The sequence below is a fragment of the Anser cygnoides genome, chromosome 1, assembly GCF_040182565.1.
Source record: "Anser cygnoides isolate HZ-2024a breed goose chromosome 1, Taihu_goose_T2T_genome, whole genome shotgun sequence".
In the NCBI taxonomy this organism is placed as follows: Eukaryota; Metazoa; Chordata; class Aves; order Anseriformes; family Anatidae; genus Anser; species Anser cygnoides.
In genome coordinates, this window is record NC_089873.1 from 133,354,829 (window position 1) to 133,373,316 (window position 18,488).

The 18,488-nt window shown below is 37.6% G+C and overlaps 1 protein-coding gene across 8 annotated transcripts in view; it reads left to right on the forward strand.

The window, feature by feature from the left end:
• Window positions 1–18,488, forward strand: part of MID1 (midline 1) — a 250,254-nt gene that overhangs the window by 142,931 nt on the left and 88,835 nt on the right. For all 8 annotated transcript variants that reach the window (XM_048066735.2, XM_048066733.2, XM_013191538.3 and 5 more), the window contains exon 2: window positions 2,270–2,985. In XM_048066735.2, the coding sequence (XP_047922692.1) occupies window positions 2,326–2,985 (660 nt within the window). In that variant the 5' untranslated portion in view covers window positions 2,270–2,325. The remainder of the gene's footprint in view (window positions 1–2,269; window positions 2,986–18,488) is intronic.

Sequence of the window (18,488 nt, forward strand, 5' to 3'; positions counted from 1 at the left end):
GAGATGAGCAATGATTAGTTTGCCTGTTTGCCGCCTTAAAACGTTGTCTGCTGCCAGCCCCAAATCCCCTTCTCCCGTTTCCAGTACAGCTTTCAGCCTGCAGGATAAGCGGATGATGAGGTATACAGTTGTGGTGTGGAAGGGATTCAAACAAATGTAATGAGATTTTGATCTTCTGGGACTAGTGTGATACAAAGAGAGAAGAGGAGGAAAGACAAACTGTTCTTCATCTGTAGAAAATGCTTTCATCTTTTCTGTGCTGTGTGGCTATGGCTGAGGAGAGAGAAGGGAAGCTATCTTCCTGCTTATATCAAATTGCCAGGCCTTTAATTTTGACCAGATGCACCATATAATTATGGCAGCTGATGGATAGTTATAAAATGAATTAATCTTTGGCAAACTGAACTTCATTTTAAGTAATATCAGCATCACAGAAGATACAGGAAAGCAAATTCTTTGACGGGGTCAGTGCCTTTTTTAAATGCTTGGATTTCTTGGCAGAATAAAAGGGAGCATTTGTGCTAAGAGGCAAGATATTCTAATTTCTAAGCATGCCTCTGGAACAGATACCTTTGCTGCTCTTCCCACAGAGCAAGCAGGGCTGGATACTGACAGGCACTCTGAACCTTGCCCCCATCTGCTGAACTCTCCCATTTTCCTGAGGTTCCTATTGGCATTGTAGGTAGCATTCCTGACACTGTCACCGCACTCCGCACTCTAATTGTAACAAAGTACAGGAGGTTCAAGCACGCTTGTTTCCCAAGGCTGCTAATGAGCCCGAGCTCTCCTTACCCTTAATGAACCAAGACTTGTTTGGGGGGATTCTTGTCCATCCCTCTTTTTTCCTGGTCAGGGAAGGAGACAAGGGTTCACACAACTGAACAATGACTTTACAGTGTAAAGGCTATGCAGCTGTGCCATCTGAAGCTGTCTTCAGTTATGAGCAACAAAGCTTAAATAGATTGTACTGTGAGGAGGTACAGCTCCGTGAGTGTGAACCATAGCTCTTGCTTCTGCTTCACTGACCTGTCTGCTCGCAGCAGCGATGGGCCCCTGATGGGAGCTTCGGCAGGGAGAGCTGCGTAGGGCGACGCTTTCAAATTCACTCTGTAATGCTGAATGCAGAAAAGGAAGCAAAATGAAGTTTCAGTTGATCTCTGAGAGGGGTGTGCAGCTGCCTTGTCTAGAAAATCCCATGCCTTCCATCTAAAAGTCATGGATTCCTAATCCACTTCAGATGATTAATAAGGCCACTAGAGCAAGCACTAAGTTCCTGAGTTTTAGCTATAAAGAATACTGACACAAAAGCACATGTGCATACACACACAAAACACTGAGCAAATCACACATGTCATTGTCTTCCTCTTTAGAGGCTCTTCTTGTGGATTAGAATCATCAGAAATTTGGGCTAAACTACTGTTTAGTAGAAGTTTCGTTTGTTTCATCTAAATCTCTTTGGGCATTTCAGTTAGGACAATATAGAGCCCTTTGGAGATATTTACCAAAAACATGAATGCGATATATTTTTGTGCATATTTTTATGTATAAATACAGTACGTATGATCTTGAAATACACAGGAGCAATATATTAATATATATCATAATATACAATATATACATAAAAGATGTAAAAATATCATGTGCTTTCCTTGACACATTATTCCCTGTACATATTAATGTATATATTTGCACAGGTAAACAATGAGGTGTACTCTAAATGCTGTGCTATTGCTGTAATAGCAAATGAAAATTTCGGTCTCAGAAAATAACTCTGAGAACTGTATTAACAACAATAAATTTAAAGTTATCAGCTATAATACTCTGGACTGATCTTGCACAATACTATATAACAGTGAGGGATCTTAAGAAAGTTTTACTAGTAGATTAGCAAAGCCAAAAGCAGCATCTGCAGAAGAAATCTGATTTCACTGTAATAGGCTATTTAAAGGTCATCATTTTGTATTTTTAGCAATGCACAGAAACATCCATTTTCCTCAATCATATGAGCAAGAAAGAGAAAGCAAAAGCAATTAAGAACGGGTTTTTGGTTTGCATTCTTAAGTGAACAGAGAGAAAGGAGGGAAAGGAAAAAAAAAAGTCTAGTTTTAAATACCTTGATGTGTGCATATGCAGTTTCAAAACTTTAGATCTCTCTCCCTCCTGGTATTGTGGATTGATAGCACCAGGAGCCGCAGCAAAAGCTGACAACCCCCCACGGCTGACCCCTCATGTTCTCTCTCGCCTAATCGAATTTTACGTGTGTTTCCAGATAGCTGATCAGCTTCCCTGGATTTCGCTGACACCACAGGAAAGCTTTGCCTGAAGATGGAAACACTGGAGTCGGAACTGACCTGCCCTATCTGTCTGGAGCTGTTTGAAGACCCGCTGCTGCTGCCCTGCGCTCACAGCCTCTGCTTCAACTGCGCACACCGCATCCTCGTCTCCCACTGCGCCACCAACGAGCCGGTGGAGTCTATCACCGCCTTCCAGTGCCCCACCTGCCGCTATGTCATCACCCTCAGCCAGCGTGGCTTAGAGGGGCTCAAGCGCAACGTCACCCTGCAGAACATCATCGACCGGTTTCAGAAAGCCTCGGTGAGCGGGCCCAACTCCCCCAGTGAGACCCGCCGGGAGCGGGCTTTCGACAGCAACAGCATGTCGTCCTGCGAGAAGGTCCTCTGCCAGTTCTGCGACCAGGACCCTGCCCAGGAGGCGGTGAAGACCTGCGTTACCTGTGAGGTCTCCTACTGCGAGGAGTGTCTGAAAGCCACTCACCCCAACAAGAAGCCCTTCACTGGCCACCGGCTGATCGAGCCCATCCCGGACTCGCACATCAGGGGATTAATGTGCTTGGAGCACGAGGACGAGAAGGTTAACATGTACTGCGTGACTGATGACCAGCTGATCTGTGCTTTGTGCAAGCTGGTCGGACGGCACCGTGACCATCAAGTGGCAGCTTTAAGCGAGCGCTATGACAAGTTAAAGGTTAGTGATACCTACCAGCCTCTGCACCCCACGGCGCGTGGTCGGGAAGGAAAGTGTCCTTCAGATGGGTGTTGCATTTCCTCCTTTGGGCAGGGGCTGGTAACAGCAGGTGTGTGGTCTGTCACCAGATGAGATACATATACACATCTATATGTGCTCATCAACATTGAAAAGGTGTCAGATTTTCCCTTAAAGACAGATTTCTCAGTTGTGCTTTGATTTCTCTATAGCTATCATAAGGAACATACAGTGTGACTACTGCTGGGGTGAATTTGCTTATCTGCCTACATTTTCGCTCAAGTCGTCTAGCAGGGTTTTCATGTTGACTGCACATACACAGGCACTGATGGAAATGTCAGGCTTTCTTCACATACACTCTGCTCTTGATTATTTTTCATTGAGTTGTTTTCATCGTGGAAAGCTCTTTGCATCACTGCTAGCAGGAGATGCATTTACATGCGCTGGCTTCAGGGGCTGCAGCTGCCTGACCAGCCCAGGGGGTTTGAATGCCAGCCTTGCTCTTCCTGTGCTGCCTCACAGGAAAGAAAATTCTCCCTCAGCTCCTTGTAGCAATTTCCATGGTTATGCGAGCTCCCCATCCCCACTGGCACGGCAGTTCATCCACCTGGCACCCAGGCGACTCTGGCAGTCCCTGGCTCGTGTGGGACATCCTCACCAGGGGCAGCAGGATGGCTCCTCAGACTCCTGCTGAGGCCAAGTCAAGCAGCCCCTGACCCATCATGTCAATTCAGGTGCTGCAACAGAGCAAAGGAATCAATTTAAAACCCCAAGCTGCCATTCCCCATTCCCTCAGGCTGGTCTGTGTGTGCCTGCCTGCCTATGTTTTGAGGGGATTTTTGACCTATGGACTGCAACTGAGAAGTCACAAGTGTGGAGGGCAAAGATTATCTGCCAGCTTTCTCACACAGAATTTCAGAGATGTGAAAAGAAACTATATTAATAGGTTTAACTAACAGGTAGGCTTTTCTTAAGTACCTTCAGATAAAAACATGAGGCTGCACACATCTATGACAATTTTATGTGAGTGCAGTAAGCTTTGCCTACACATACCACATGTTTTTCGTACCTCTATGCATGTGCAAGCATGCAGATCATATTCTACAATTACATTAATATAATGAAAAATACTTTTTCACTTGGACCTGTTAGCTTCTTTTCATCTCTTAAAGACTTTTTTATTCAATAAGGAGTTGTTATTTCTGCTTTCTGTTTCCTTTAGGCAGGTTTGTTTTTTCTTTAACAATTAAGAGTTTAGCCATTAGTAAAATGGAACATGGACTATAAACGTGAATAGAAGGGGCATGGACCTACAATGCTTTTCAATAATCCAACAGGTTTACATGCTTACCAGGTGCTTCTATTTAGTAAGCTAGTAGTGACTGAACGACTGTATTTTTTATCAACTTGATATGAGTAGAAATGTGATACTTAACGTGAAGTACCTTCAAAATTAAATACTGGATAAGAACATTTTTGAGGATGTCAATAAACACTAAAGAAAAATTTCTTAGTGCTGATGTACTTAGATATGACTAGTCTTGAAAGAGAAGTTTAAAAGGCATGTATCTTCTTTTGAGATCTTTGGCTTAATATTGCAGATGGTTGAGAAAAAAATTAGGGTGTTTTTGCATGATCTATGCTTTTGCTGTGCAAAGATGCCTAAGCAAACTCTGGATGGGTATCTCACACAGACAAGCAACATTCACATTAAATATTATTCAGCTTAGCTAATTTGGCAGAAGCCTGATAGAGTACTTTCTGCCAGCCTCATTCAAGAATAATCTGAGTACTAATTTAATGGTTAGAGTAGGCCTGGTTCAAATAACTCTTTCCTTACAGTGGCAATTCCTATAATTCTTTATAATGTCCATAGAATTTTTTGAGACTACTTGGATTCTAGTTTATCTAGAATCAGTTTACACAGAAAATTATTAGCCTACGTGAAATCCAGTTACTAACCTTTTTGTTATGAGGCAGCCTATTTCACTTTGCCATTCCCAGCAATTACACCAGTCATGCCAATTTTGCCACTGGTTTCAACACATTTATACCCTGAGCCCAGGGATAGCCGCTAATGAAAGTATTTGGTTCAAGTTTGCAGATAGTCTTTGTTAACCTACCAATAATGCGCAGATGCCATTGGCAAATGCAATGTGCAAGTAGATCAGAAAAAAGCAGACCAGAAAATTCCCCTCTGAAAAACAGGTTGTTGCTCATTATATTGCTGCTGTGGGTTTTAAATACATGGGTCTGTTTGGTTGATAGATGGGTTACCAAAATTTAAAAAGGAAATTCTGAAAGAATGAGCAAGCAGTAGTCAATAGTGTAGTGGATTCATTCAAAAATGGTTGGTTAATTGTATCTTTAAAAAAAGAAAACCCAAACCGCTTCAAATGACATTTTCTTTTCTTGCAATTTTCTTTTTTTAAATCAACACATTGTTGATGCTAACAACAGCAACTAGTGTAGCTCTGGGTGTCAAGCTATGCTAATTACTCACATTCTCTTCCAGCAGTGTTACTAATTATTTAAACTATATCTCACCCTTCATTAAGCGTAGGACAAAAGATGCCATTGCAATCTAGCTCCTTTTGTGGCAAAAATGAAACCCTTTAATTAGGAGTTCTGTACACTTGTCCAGCAGAGAAGACTATGTTAAAGCATGTTTAACAGTCAGTGTAATCACAATTGTGGACATTTGAAAATGAGAAAGTGTTTTCCTTTGGCAGCTATGGCTCCAGCCCTGAGAGGTGCTTTTCTTAATGAACTTTTACTGTGGGTGGAGGGGGATGAGGGCACTTATTCCAGAACCACTTCTTTCTTAGTTACCAAGACCTCACAGTACAACTATGCGTGTATAATTATTTTAGTGTTTATAGACAATTTCATTTTTTTTTTTAAAAAAAAGGTCATAAACACAGATGCCTTAAAAACAGAAACCTCATAAACCGTGACAAAAAGAGAGAATAGGAGACATTCCAGTGGTACACTGACTTTATGAGGTGGTAGTCATTATTGTGGTAAAAGTTAGAAATAAATTTTAGCTACATAAGCAATGAGAGCTTTAAAAATAGAAAATTCAAATGCTGATGTCTACTCCACTATACTATCACAAAGAAAATATTATTGTCTAATTATTTTTGATGTTGATTCTTTGTTTTTTGTCTTGTTGCGATGGCAAGGAAAACACAATTAAAAAGTGCACTCATTATTTTTAGAGAAAATTAATGAAAATTACTGTTGTCCTATAGATGTATTTATACTCAGGAAAATTATAAGCAAAATTAAAATATAAAATTGTTTTGGAAGAAGGAAGAATATTTGGGGGAGACGTTGGTGGGTGAGGATGGAAAGATAACGCCCATTTAATTTTAGCCAAAGAGCCATGGTGAGATGTGACAAAAGAGGAAGATAAAGAATAAACCATATTTTAAAGTGGTATAAAACCTGCTTAACTCCATTGAAACCAACTATTTTAATCCTCTTCGTATTTACTGTGAATACGGCCATTGACATGTATAACCCTGCCAAAAATTAATTTTGAAATTATTTCCTTGCTGCTTAATCAAGAGAGATCTTTTGTTAAATCAGACTGTTAGAGGTTAGCAGTGGTTCTCCGTGTTTTTGTTTGAACCTTATTAGCACAGTTGTGTATTGGACACGTTTATGAAGGCAGGGCAGTCATCTGAATGTCAGTCCGGAATTCCAGAAACAAAGGGGAGCTTCTTGTTTGTACGTTTTTTATTTCATTTGAGTGGCAGAATCCATAGACATCTATTTTTTCTGCACTTCTTTATTCAGGATGCAAGGATTCAGTTTTCAGTGATGTGTCAATCCAATTACTCACAAATATTTTTTGGTGGGAAGCAGCCATAAGCTGTTTCCACATAAGGAGAATTGCATTCAACTCTTATAAACCTACCTTGGTGGTGCAAAGGTAAGAGATTTTGTCAGGTCCACAGCTTCTACAAATAGAGTACAAAAATATATTTGCTTCCCTGATACTCTGAGATACAAACTTCTCATATTTAAATGTCTTTGCAGAGATACTGGCAAAATATGTGGGAAGATTTCCAACTATTACTTCTTTGTGATATTTTGTATTTGCAGCTTGATCATTAATTGATATATTATGATACTGTGAGAACCTAACAATTCTAAGCCTGTCCTCAAACAAACAGTTTGGTTGGCAATACAGGAATATTGGTTCCTGTACTTATATATAAATACATTATGTAAACACATGTAAATATGTCTATATACATTTTATCAATTTTATATGAATATTTATAGGGCTTGCATTAGTACAATAACATGGCAATACTATATATGTTTGTATGTATGTATGTGTAGATGTGTTTGGATAGCACAGAAATACACATAATTTTTAGCAATTAATATCTAGAATTGTGTAATTGTATAAATATACGTATGCTGATATTTTAAGTAAATATAAATTTTCACATATAGGTAGGTCATTAAAAATATATTTGATCATGTGTATATTAACTACACCTTAGTTGTTTTTCTTGGTATTTATGTTTAAAACTCCATGAATATAACTTTTTAGTAGCATTTTTTTCTCATATGAATCTATAGTTTGCCTGTATACCCTTAAATTTTTACTAACTTCCTATTTATTGGAAGCAATTAACAGTAAAAAAAATAAATAAATGCATAAATCAACTGATATGAAATATGATAGTATTTCAGTGTTATAGTGATATGCATTATTAAACATTTAGATAAGTGGCACTTTTCCATACTTAATAATTTCGAAATGTAGACAAATACTTTCTACAGTGACAGCTAGGCAACTTCAGCATATACACAAACCACTATAACCAACCTGAAAAAATGTGAACTCCTGAACTTTCATTGTTATTAAATTAGATACAGCTTTATATTATTATTAGATTAGATACTGCTTGACACATATTTCATTGTATTTGTTATGAAATGAAAAAGAGGAATGGTCATATATATATATATTAGTAAGGAATATTATCTGATATTACTTAACACAGAAACATGCAAAAGTATAGTTAACTCTCTGTGCTTTAATATTTGCAAATATCCAAAATACTAACTTGTTACGTAGAAGATGACAGATGTAGGAACATACTATTTTATTACAAAGGCTTTCTAGCAACACTTATTATATTAATGTGTAAATTTTAAGGCAGACTTTAGAACATACTCTAGTTTTATCTCAGGTGGGTGTGTTTGCACCATCTGATATGTCTTTGGTGGAATTTAAAAGAATAAGTAAATGTCAATAGAGTCATAACAACATTAGCAGTGGACTGTGTTTTCCTTTGTTTGTTTGTTTGTTGTTTTGGTAAGTTTTAGAATGTTTTAGCCTAGTTTGGAGATTCTGGTATTTATGACTGTGGATTATGATCTATTACTTAACAATAGCTATAAATAAAGTTCTATGAGATTGTTTTTATTTACTGAATATATTTTAAATAATATAAGCTACAGTTTTCAAGAGCTTTCACAAATTTACCAGTTGGCATGTCTTTCACAAATATTTGTTTATAACATATTACCTTCAATTTTTAGTGGAAATGATAGTGTTGAAGGCATAATATATACAGGAAGAAGAAGATAATTAAATGTAATTGTAACTAGTACTGCATTATTTTCTTTGTTTTAATGATTTGGATTTCCAGGGAAGGTAGACTAGATGTTAAGTAAAATATATTTTCATAATTTTCCATGGATCTGATCCAAAATGTTCCGCTAATGGACTTCAAGTCCCTGTTCTAGCTCTTAATTTGCTTATTGTAATGACCTCCTGACTGTCCCTTTGCTGCTCGTGCGTTTTTAGAGATAATACAATGATCGAGAGGTGGTGTTGGAATGTAATGAATGACAAATGCCTCTTCAGAATGAGAATCTGTGTTTAAACAGCAAACAATAAAGCAATAAAAATGGAAATGGAGCAAATAGATGAGGTTAAGGACAAATAACTAACTCTCTTAAAACATTTAGAGTTGGGCACAGGTTGACCCTTTGTGTAGGAAAGGTAGCGCTTGCCTAATGAAGTAACAAAGATAGGATAGGTAATGGGAGAAGTTACAAACAAGGTGACCTTTCAGAGAAAGAACTCTATATTTTTTAGAATAACAGTACATTTTCTTAAAATTGTTAAATAGAATGAGAAAACTAGTTCTTTTATTGCTTTATTGGGGAATTATAAAGCTCACTGAGGGGGTGTGGTTAGGAGAACTTGCCATAGACAGTAGGCTAAAGCTCACTCTGGCTGCAGTGAGAGGTATGTGCAAGTGTATGAATATGTATGTCAATACATGAAGTATGTATATTCTGAATTTATTTTAAGGTGTAACCTTATTTTAATGCAAATATTTAAAAAAAAAAGTGATAGCAAATACATTTTCAGATAAACGTGAAGGTTGTTTGTAGTATGCTTTAAATAGGAAAAAACAACAGCAACAACAAAATGGATGTAAATATCTCCCAAACTAGCACTACAGAACACTCAATATTCAGATTTCTCTCAAGGTTTAATTTAACATGTTAAATTACTACATGAAGAGAAATTTAAATTACTTTAATTCTGCCCTGTAATGACATACAATCATAGGAGCATGATTAAAGCATTTCAATTCTTCATTTTATGTTAAACGTTTTTCATTGCCTATTATATTTTTTTCTGTATTCTCTGATCTTAAAACACAAATCCAGCAATGATCCCAGTACATTACTTTGTATTTCAGTCTTTACAAACATCTATCAAGATATTCTTTGGTCCTATATTTTTTCAGCAAAATGTGCCCTTCCTAACCAAATGATAGTATCTGTGTGTGTCTTCAACACACATTAAAATATAAAATTGTTCACACACATGTGAGCCCACACATAGTGGTTCATAGCCAGTAAGGTATAGTGCCTACCTAGTTCAAAAAGCCTGAATAGTCCAAGGACAGAGAAGCTCTCCCAGGTCACAAACTGCAAAGCTGTGGTGGGTTGCTTTGGCCTCAGAGCCTGATGTGTATGGCAAGACTTTGTGTTCCCTCTCTCCCTCACCTCTCCCCCAAACCAGCCATCCAGTCCCCTATCCCCTTGTCTTCCCTTGACCCTCCACATAGGAAGCCTTTTCTTTTGCTGGGCTGGGAAGGAAGCTGTTGATACCAACAGTGAGCACCCACACTGAGGACATGAGGGGACTTCTGTCCTTTACAGCTTTCACCTCTCATTTAAAATGCACTCTCTTGAATCTGATAGAGCCTTCTCTGTTCTTCCAGTTGTCTAAAGTCAGTGAAAATGAAGAAGGAACAAAGAAAATGGAAAAGTAAATGATTTTATCATAGTATGACAATACTGAGCTACCGAGCTATTCCTGGAACTTCTATATATGCTTACTTAAGCAATTCTTACCTAAGTACAAACACTTAAATGGAACCACATTGTCTTCATACCTGTCAGTAAAATGTATAGAACATGTTGGGTAGCTAATAAATAAGTAATATAACATTGGTGTTCCTGATGCCTTATGGTGCCAGCAGGATTGCTTTTTATGACAGTCTTCTCTTTTGAAAGTTCTGCAGGCTGAAGTGGAAGTATAATTTGTTTTATGAATTTCCTCCTTTGTGTGGGGTGTTGGCCTTGTGCAATATCCCAGTTATGACTGTAAAAGGGGGCATGTTCATGTTGTTTTAATGCCTCAGACAAATTTCTCAAGAGACTGGATCTCTGCATTGCCTCTGAACTTTTCAGATCCCCTACATCAGAGCTTACAGACCTGTTCTCAGCTGCCAAGATGGGAGATTTTGTCATAGCTGGGATTGCACTGCAATATTTAGAAAATTATTTGCCACCTGCTAACACCTGTGTTTTCTGCCTATGCCTTACTTCCTCTGAAACAGCTCCTTGAGATTCTGAGAGCTGAAAACTAGAAAGGAAAAAAAAAAAATGGGGGGACAAGAAATATCCATAGTCAGGAGTATGGTTATGTAGAAATATTTCACTATCCATCTGGAGTATGACAATAATGCACTTCCAACATTTTAGGGTTATTTGGGTGTTTTTATGAATGCATGTTCATCAATTTGACTTTGAAAGGAAGGTATGGTGTGTTTTTTTTCATGCTTACACTATCTGCATTTTTAAAGAAATGAAAATTTCCTAGTAAAATGTAGTTTCAGTCTAGTCATTTTAAATTTTTAATTTTAACTTCCTTACAGTGTCAGAATAGCACGAAGTAGCAATATGATCTTTTAATTATATTTTGCAGTATGAGAGGGATCAAATTCAGTACAGATGAGAGATGTAACTGGAGTGCCTACGGCTAGGCACGGCTACAGCTTTTTCCTTTTGCAATTTCCCTATTTAATTAGTTTTGATATTGAGAATGATCTTGTAAATTATCACAGATGCCTCATCCATAGCCTCTTTGTGACACACTGAACACTGGCTACAAAAAGCAAATGTTTGAAAGTTGAAATGGCAAGGATATTTTGGTGGAATAATAAAAAAGAGAGAGATAGAGAAGGAAGGAAAGAAAAGGAAATTTCTGTGGGCTTTTTTGATTTTGGAATAGATGGTATTCCATTGTACTAACATCTCTGCCAAACATATCTGTAAAGTATGGAAATAATTTTATCTATTTTTACCAGGGCAATTCACAAAGGTTCCATTCAAAATTAAGTCCAGAATATAAAATTTTCCACAAATACATGAAGAGATGTATTCCGTGCTTGAAGAAGCATAATTAGTAAATTAGCAAATTAGAAAAGTCATATGGTATCAGTAATATTCAGGCTACATCCTGGCATCATGTAATGGGTAAGATAATAACAATAATAATAATAAATATTGATTAGTTCCACTAGTCAAAAGGGGCACTACTTTTTGATTTCTTGTAATGATTCTGGTGTGAAATATAGTAACCTCACGTTTTCACTGTGCTGAAAGGTCTGCATTCTCATGCACATAATTTAGGGGAAGTTCCAGTGCAACTGCATGTCCTGCCTTCTGTGCCAGCCTAGTAACAAAGTAGATATACTCCCATTGCTTAATTGTGATGTTCAAACTAAAGATAGTATACTGTAATAACACTACAAAATAGTACTCTATTGACCGAAAATTTACACTCCTTAAATTTGAAAAAAAGAACTGAAATGTGAGACATTCCAAGTTAATTAAATTCTAGGTTTGGTCTGTAGTGTTTTCTCTTTTATGTCATAAGTGTTTCGGCTTTTATTTCTTAATGAAATTCTGATTTTGCTATCACATTCATTTTTCAAAGGAAATTCTCAATAAAATGAAAATGAAAAAGTAGTACAAGAAGAAGAGATCTTTTATGTGACATATGCAAAAGTTCATATAAATTACAATAAGTAGGAATAAAATGTATAGTCTCTTCTCAAAATGCTAAAAAGTACAAAGGGTCCTTTTCACCACCTTTCTTCTTAGGGCTATACTACACTGATAATTTCTTACTGTCAGCTACTGTGCACTCACAAGCTGTGGGTGAACCCACGTAGATATATTAATTGTATGGATTAATTTTCTTCTGCTTTTGGGAATGGTGGTGTGCCCTGGTAGGATAACCACTGCTTTGGTGTACAATAGACTGGAAGTTGTTGCTGGCTCCTGCATTACAGCAGCCTCCTCGCTGAAACTCATCTCTGAAGCCACGCTAGCAATTTTAAAATCTGAGGCTGTATGCCCACATTCTCTTATTTACTGTGACGCAGTCAAACTTTTCAAGAGATTAAAGACAGTCAGCTGTTTACAACAGATGTGTCTCGTGGTAGAAGCATTAAACAGACTTGGTGGGCTGTGGTTAATGGCAGTGTGTGCAAATTTTATCTCCAGATTAAGCCAGCAATGTATGGGAAATATAAGTCTCTTCAAACTGAATCCAAGCAATATTTATCTTATTATTAATTTAATAAAAGATCAGAAAAGATATTGATCAGTATATGGATGACAGTTCAACTAAACAGATATTTAAAATATATCCATAACCCAAAGAGTCTAAGCACATACATGCAAGAAATCCCTTCAGAGGTATAACAGAAGGAACTGTTAAAATGATACAAATCATATTTAACTGACCTCATCAATTAAAAAAGACATCAAGATTAGTCAAGCCAAAAAAATGTTCAGTGCCTTTTCTAATATACCAAACCCGACCATATTCTGTAAACTATAAAAGCGGAAAAATGTATTTGCAGATGTACATGAGATTGGCAGGGGCGAATGCTTGGGAGACAAAGACCCTGTGTTTTTCCAGTAGTCATGGTCCTTCTGGACATTGTATGGTCTTTCCTATAATTCCTGCTTCCCCAGCGCGCTGGGCTGCTTGGACAGGGGGCACTCCTGGATGGCCGTACCAGCACTGGGTCTTTCCCACCACACAGGGTGTGCTTCCACTTAGTGGGATGGAGCTGCATTTGCCTTTCTGTGGTGAAGTGCTTCTGTTGGAAGACCAGCACTGAGGGTTAATCTGTGAATTGAAAACTCTGCCATGTGAGGGAGCCCCTGCATTGAGGCGCTTTTTTATCCCAAGGAGCTATAGGTGTCCATTGAACAGAAGGACCCACTCAAGATGCCTGGTGAGGTTATGCAAACTTTAGGTGAACTTCTACGATGATGCAATCTTTTCTTTCATGTGCTTAAGTAAGGGCAGACGTTGTTCTCTCCCCTGCATTTGATTTCACCTTTCAACTTAAAAAATATGCTTCAGCTTTGGGGGGAAGGGACATTATATTAGAAGCACAATAATGTTTTCACCCTCTTTTGAGCATTTCTTATGATCACTGTTGAGGAAAAAGTGACCTTTCCATTCAGATCCACCAATTAGAGCAGCAGCCATGATGCCTTTTTGTGTTTTCATGCCGTCTTTCATTGTGCTGAATTAGCTTTCTTTTCAGAGTAACTTTGTAGACACTGGTTTAGCTCTCCTGAAATTCTGATGCACTGAAGTTCTTATTCAGGCAGGATGTTAATGAGTTATTTTATCTTTTTTGTGTGTAAGAAACATTATCAGAGGAACCTTTTTCTGTCTTTAATTTACTCAGTTAAATTCAGCATTGTCAGTATTTACAAGAACGGAAAACGTTTGTCTGAACATACAGTGAATTACTTGTAAGTAATACCACCTCTTTAGATTAGTAACTTTCTTTTTATGTCTTTTGTTGAAAGCGACTTTGTAAGAGAGTAAGGGAAGAACATGAGTGTGATAAAATAGTAAGACATTTTTGAATGCCTGAAAAACATTTAAATGTAGACTGATTTTTTAGCAGTCTTAAATGGGTTCTTGCTCTGTCTAAATCAATTTGCACATTCTCATTTGAAAGCAGTGTAATTTTTCTGCCAAATATATCACTGCTACCATATAGGAAAACAAACAATAAAATCTAAGCAAACAAAAACAATTTGGAGTTCTGCTCTTAAATCTCAGAGTGCTTAATTTCAGCACTGCTGAAGTCAGTCAAGGTTTTAGATATGCACAAAATCAAAACATGTTTTAGTAACTTCAGGAAACTTTTAGACTAATTGTTACTTCTATTGTTTGTAAAACTGTTTGCTGTATAGGGGTAAAATCAACAAGAAAATTGTTGGATTGCAGGTAAATTATTGTCACAAGTTACAGATGCAGATGTGGGAGGGCTTATTTTGTAATGATTGTGTTTATAGTTAGTGATGAAACTGTCACTCCAAGGCAGAAAATAAAAGGGAAGATGCTTATTTTTCACATTTTTTTCTGATATCCTTTAACCATGCTAAGCACCCCAATTCACTCTGAGGTTCAAGACAGGAGTTTCTTGTTGGATTACTCCTGTTTGAAAAACAGGCTGTGAATGTGCTGTCACATGTTTTCCTTGGAGGAAATAATTTCCTTCCTGAGGAGGTCTGCAAGGTCAGGTAAATATCCGATCTTGGAAGCTGCCTCTATCAGGGCTGCTCTCTCTGAGTCATTATTTCTGTGATAAAAATTCATGGAGAAAGTCTTTCAGAAACCCTGGGGTGTAGCTAAGGACTTAGTCATAGCTTCAAAGCCATTTTAACCTGTGCATGCTGGGTAAAAGAGAATTTTCCTAAAGCTCTGCTTTTTTGTTCTCATATATTGTATAAGTCATTTCAGTATTGTTTAAGAGTTGGAATTTGTGTAATGGTTTCTAAGTGCTGTGGAGCAGTAAGAGCTAGGAAGTATGAGTAAAGGGCCTCCTCCTGTTAAGTCTTAAAAGCTTGGTCCTGTTGCTTCTTTTGCTTTATATTATGTTTACAGTATAGACCACATTCTGGCCGCAGGCACACCTGCAGAATCCTAAATTCTTTCAGTGAGCAGTCCTGGTAATGCAATAGCACAGGCCTAAATGGGGTGGGACCAGTCAGTCTACTCCATCTTCTCTGTCTTTAGGCATCCAGCCATCTTCACTGACCAAATAAGTGTACTCTATGTAGACTGCTGGACTACATGTTAATACCATAGGCACAAGTCAGGTGCCTAAAATACAATTTCCAAGCAGCCAAATCAATTAATGGCTGGTTTCTGTGGGTCCTACCTTTTCTTCCTCCTGTCATATAGCATCCCTGCCTCCTCTTTGGCATTGGTGTCATGCCTGTCTAATCCTGCCCTGAGCTACACCAGCTCTCAAGGTTAGTATAAAACCACTCCGTGTAGCTAGTGAATAATTTTCTCGACATTTAGCAAGTTGAAATGACTGAGTCAGATGTGCTCTAGTTCTGGCACAAAGTAAAGATGAGGACCTTCCAGAGTAGGACAGGGAAGAAAGTAATTGAATGAACTTTAAATAATATCCTAAGCAAGGAGGAGCAATTCCATCTCTAGCCCTTAATTGTATGTGAAAAGGGGATATAGCAACTTCTCTATGTCTAGCTCGGCTAAGAGTCATTCTCTTTATTACGACAGACTTCTGTTAAGATGTATAGATGTGACTACTGAGCTTGAATAAATCTTTCAGAATTTGAAGAAATCTGAAAAAAGAAAGCTTTCTTTTTCCATGTGTGAATAAGTGACCAAAAGTGTTTTTGCCAATAAAAACAACTCTATTGATAAACAAAGCAAACTAAAGTACAGAGGTACAAAAACGGTGTTATAACAATATATATACAAAGTTTTTTTTGTTTTTTTTTTTTTGTACAAAAATGCCCTGTTGAAGCTGGGGCCCTCATGTGATGTTAGTGCTCTGGCAAAACATTCTAACGTAGATGTGAAGCTGTGGCTTTTGTTGGAAGTAGTGGTATGAGAACATATTTGATCTTTGGAGGTTTTTATCCCTATTCTGTGAATTTTGCCCTATGATTGGTTTTCTTTGTCACTCCCTGGTGTCACCCCCTGCTTAGAACTTACTGTATGTCCTCCAGAAAGTGTCAAAATTTTGAAAAAATATTTTACAAATCTGGCTTAAAGTTTGAGTGTGGAAGCAGTCACAGAGGTTGTATGCTTTAGATTTCCTTGAGAACCCCAAATAACTTTCTACTAGGCATATAATCTATTCTGTTTTGGGAAAAGCCTATCCATGGAAAATATGGACAAAGCTGAGATTTGTTATTTATGTATTTATTTTGATTTAAACATCCAAATTTTTAAATAGTCCTTAAAATATAATGAAATGGATCTCTCTGATAATTCCCTTTTAACCACAAAGCAGCAGGACCTCAATAGCTGAATTACAACAGGTGTAATTGTCTGATTTTTAAAAACTCCCGTCTGATTCTTCCCATTTTCTCACAGACTGTGAAATCAAATGGGCTTGGGAATAGTGCTCACTAAAACAGAGCTCTTCTAAACTAAATAAAGAGCAAATTCCAAAACACATCAGAGCTAATTTGCCATTGTTTTCACCATAAACCATAATGAACCCTCATCAAATGAATGCAGCTGCTATGGTGCTGTATCCAAAATAATGTAATTAAATTGCTGTTTGGGGAATTTTGGAATATAAAATTGGCAGGGACTCATTATTGGCAATTCGACAGTGAAGCACTAATATAATCTTATCCAGAGAGGTGATCCTGTGTGCTGTCATTCTAGAGAAGAAACAGGATCAGGATGACAAATGAGCAGACCAAAATCTGAAACAAGAAACCGCAAGAACTTAAGACTAATCCAAGCCATGCTGGAAAGGCTATTGGGAAGGAAAGGGGAGGACAGGAGGAGAAACCTTGGATGGGGAATATTAGAAAAATTCTCTATCATGCTTAGATGTGACAAGGTCAACACAGAAAGAGAGCCCACCAAAGGGAGCCTGAAGGAGGTACAACCTTGCCACCAGCAGGGTATGGGCAGTCACAGACCTGAAGCAGGCAAGGGTAGTTCAGGGGCATCATGCCCACAGCTTACTCATCCTTCCTGCCTGTTCCCCTACAAAAACATCCTCTCCTAGTCTATCAGAAAATGTGTGATTGTTTGATGGTAACTTAAATTACCTCCATTTGAGGGAAAGCAGCAGTGTTAGGCAGTTTGGCCTCTTGCATGATGAATTTCCTTGGAGCTGTCAGGACCCAGGCTGGCACATGGAGATACAACATACAACTCAAACATCTGTAAAAACTTCCAGGAGGAACGTGTGCTGAACACACTGACATTGTCTTTGCTTGGGCTGTTCAAAATCAAACAAGGAGGTATTGAAGTGCCAAGTGTTATGATGAAGTGACTACTACAATCATTTTCTTGGTTACAAAACTCTTAAACTAAAACAAGTATCATCCTGTCTCATCAGAAAGCAAGTTTTCCTTCTAATTTTTGTTAAAAGAAACCACAAATTAATTCTAAACTCAGGAGAGAGGAATTTGCATTGGGGCCAAATCTGAGCCTTTAAATGTTTATGTTTAATAAGCCTTAGTATGCCCGTTCTAATTAAGTGTATATGAAATATTGCAGCTTAAAGCATACTTTAGTTTTACAGCTATGTTTCTGTTCCTTTATATGGTAAGAATAGCTCTTGGGATTATGTTTCCAATATGAATATTCAATATTATGGATTCAGAATTGGATAGCCATGAATATTTAATGTTACATGTTCCCAAAGGAGATACCTAACACTTCAGCTCAGGGACAACTGAACAGATGAAGCCAACAAAGTCCTTCAGATTATCTTCAAACAAAGTCCTTCATGTTATTTTTTTTCTCTCTCTCTTTCTTTCTTTCTCTCTTTCTTTCTCTATCTCACTCAAAATTTCTTAGTGCATATCAGTTACTGACAAAGTTGCAGAACCAGCAGCTGACAGTAAAATAATTGAAAAAGGGGACACAAACAGCAAATTTTCAGGCTGTTGATGAAAAACATCATTTCAAAAGAAAGAAAAGTACAGAGATCGAATGTTGAGATTAGAGACTGTCATGTTCAACAGCAAAAGCTCACAGAACATCTTTGATATGGAAAGAATATTAAAAAAAAGTTCACAGGTGGGTGTGAATCTCTGTTATACTTCCACTTAGATAAAAAAATATATTTTGAGGTTTGATATCCTTTCTA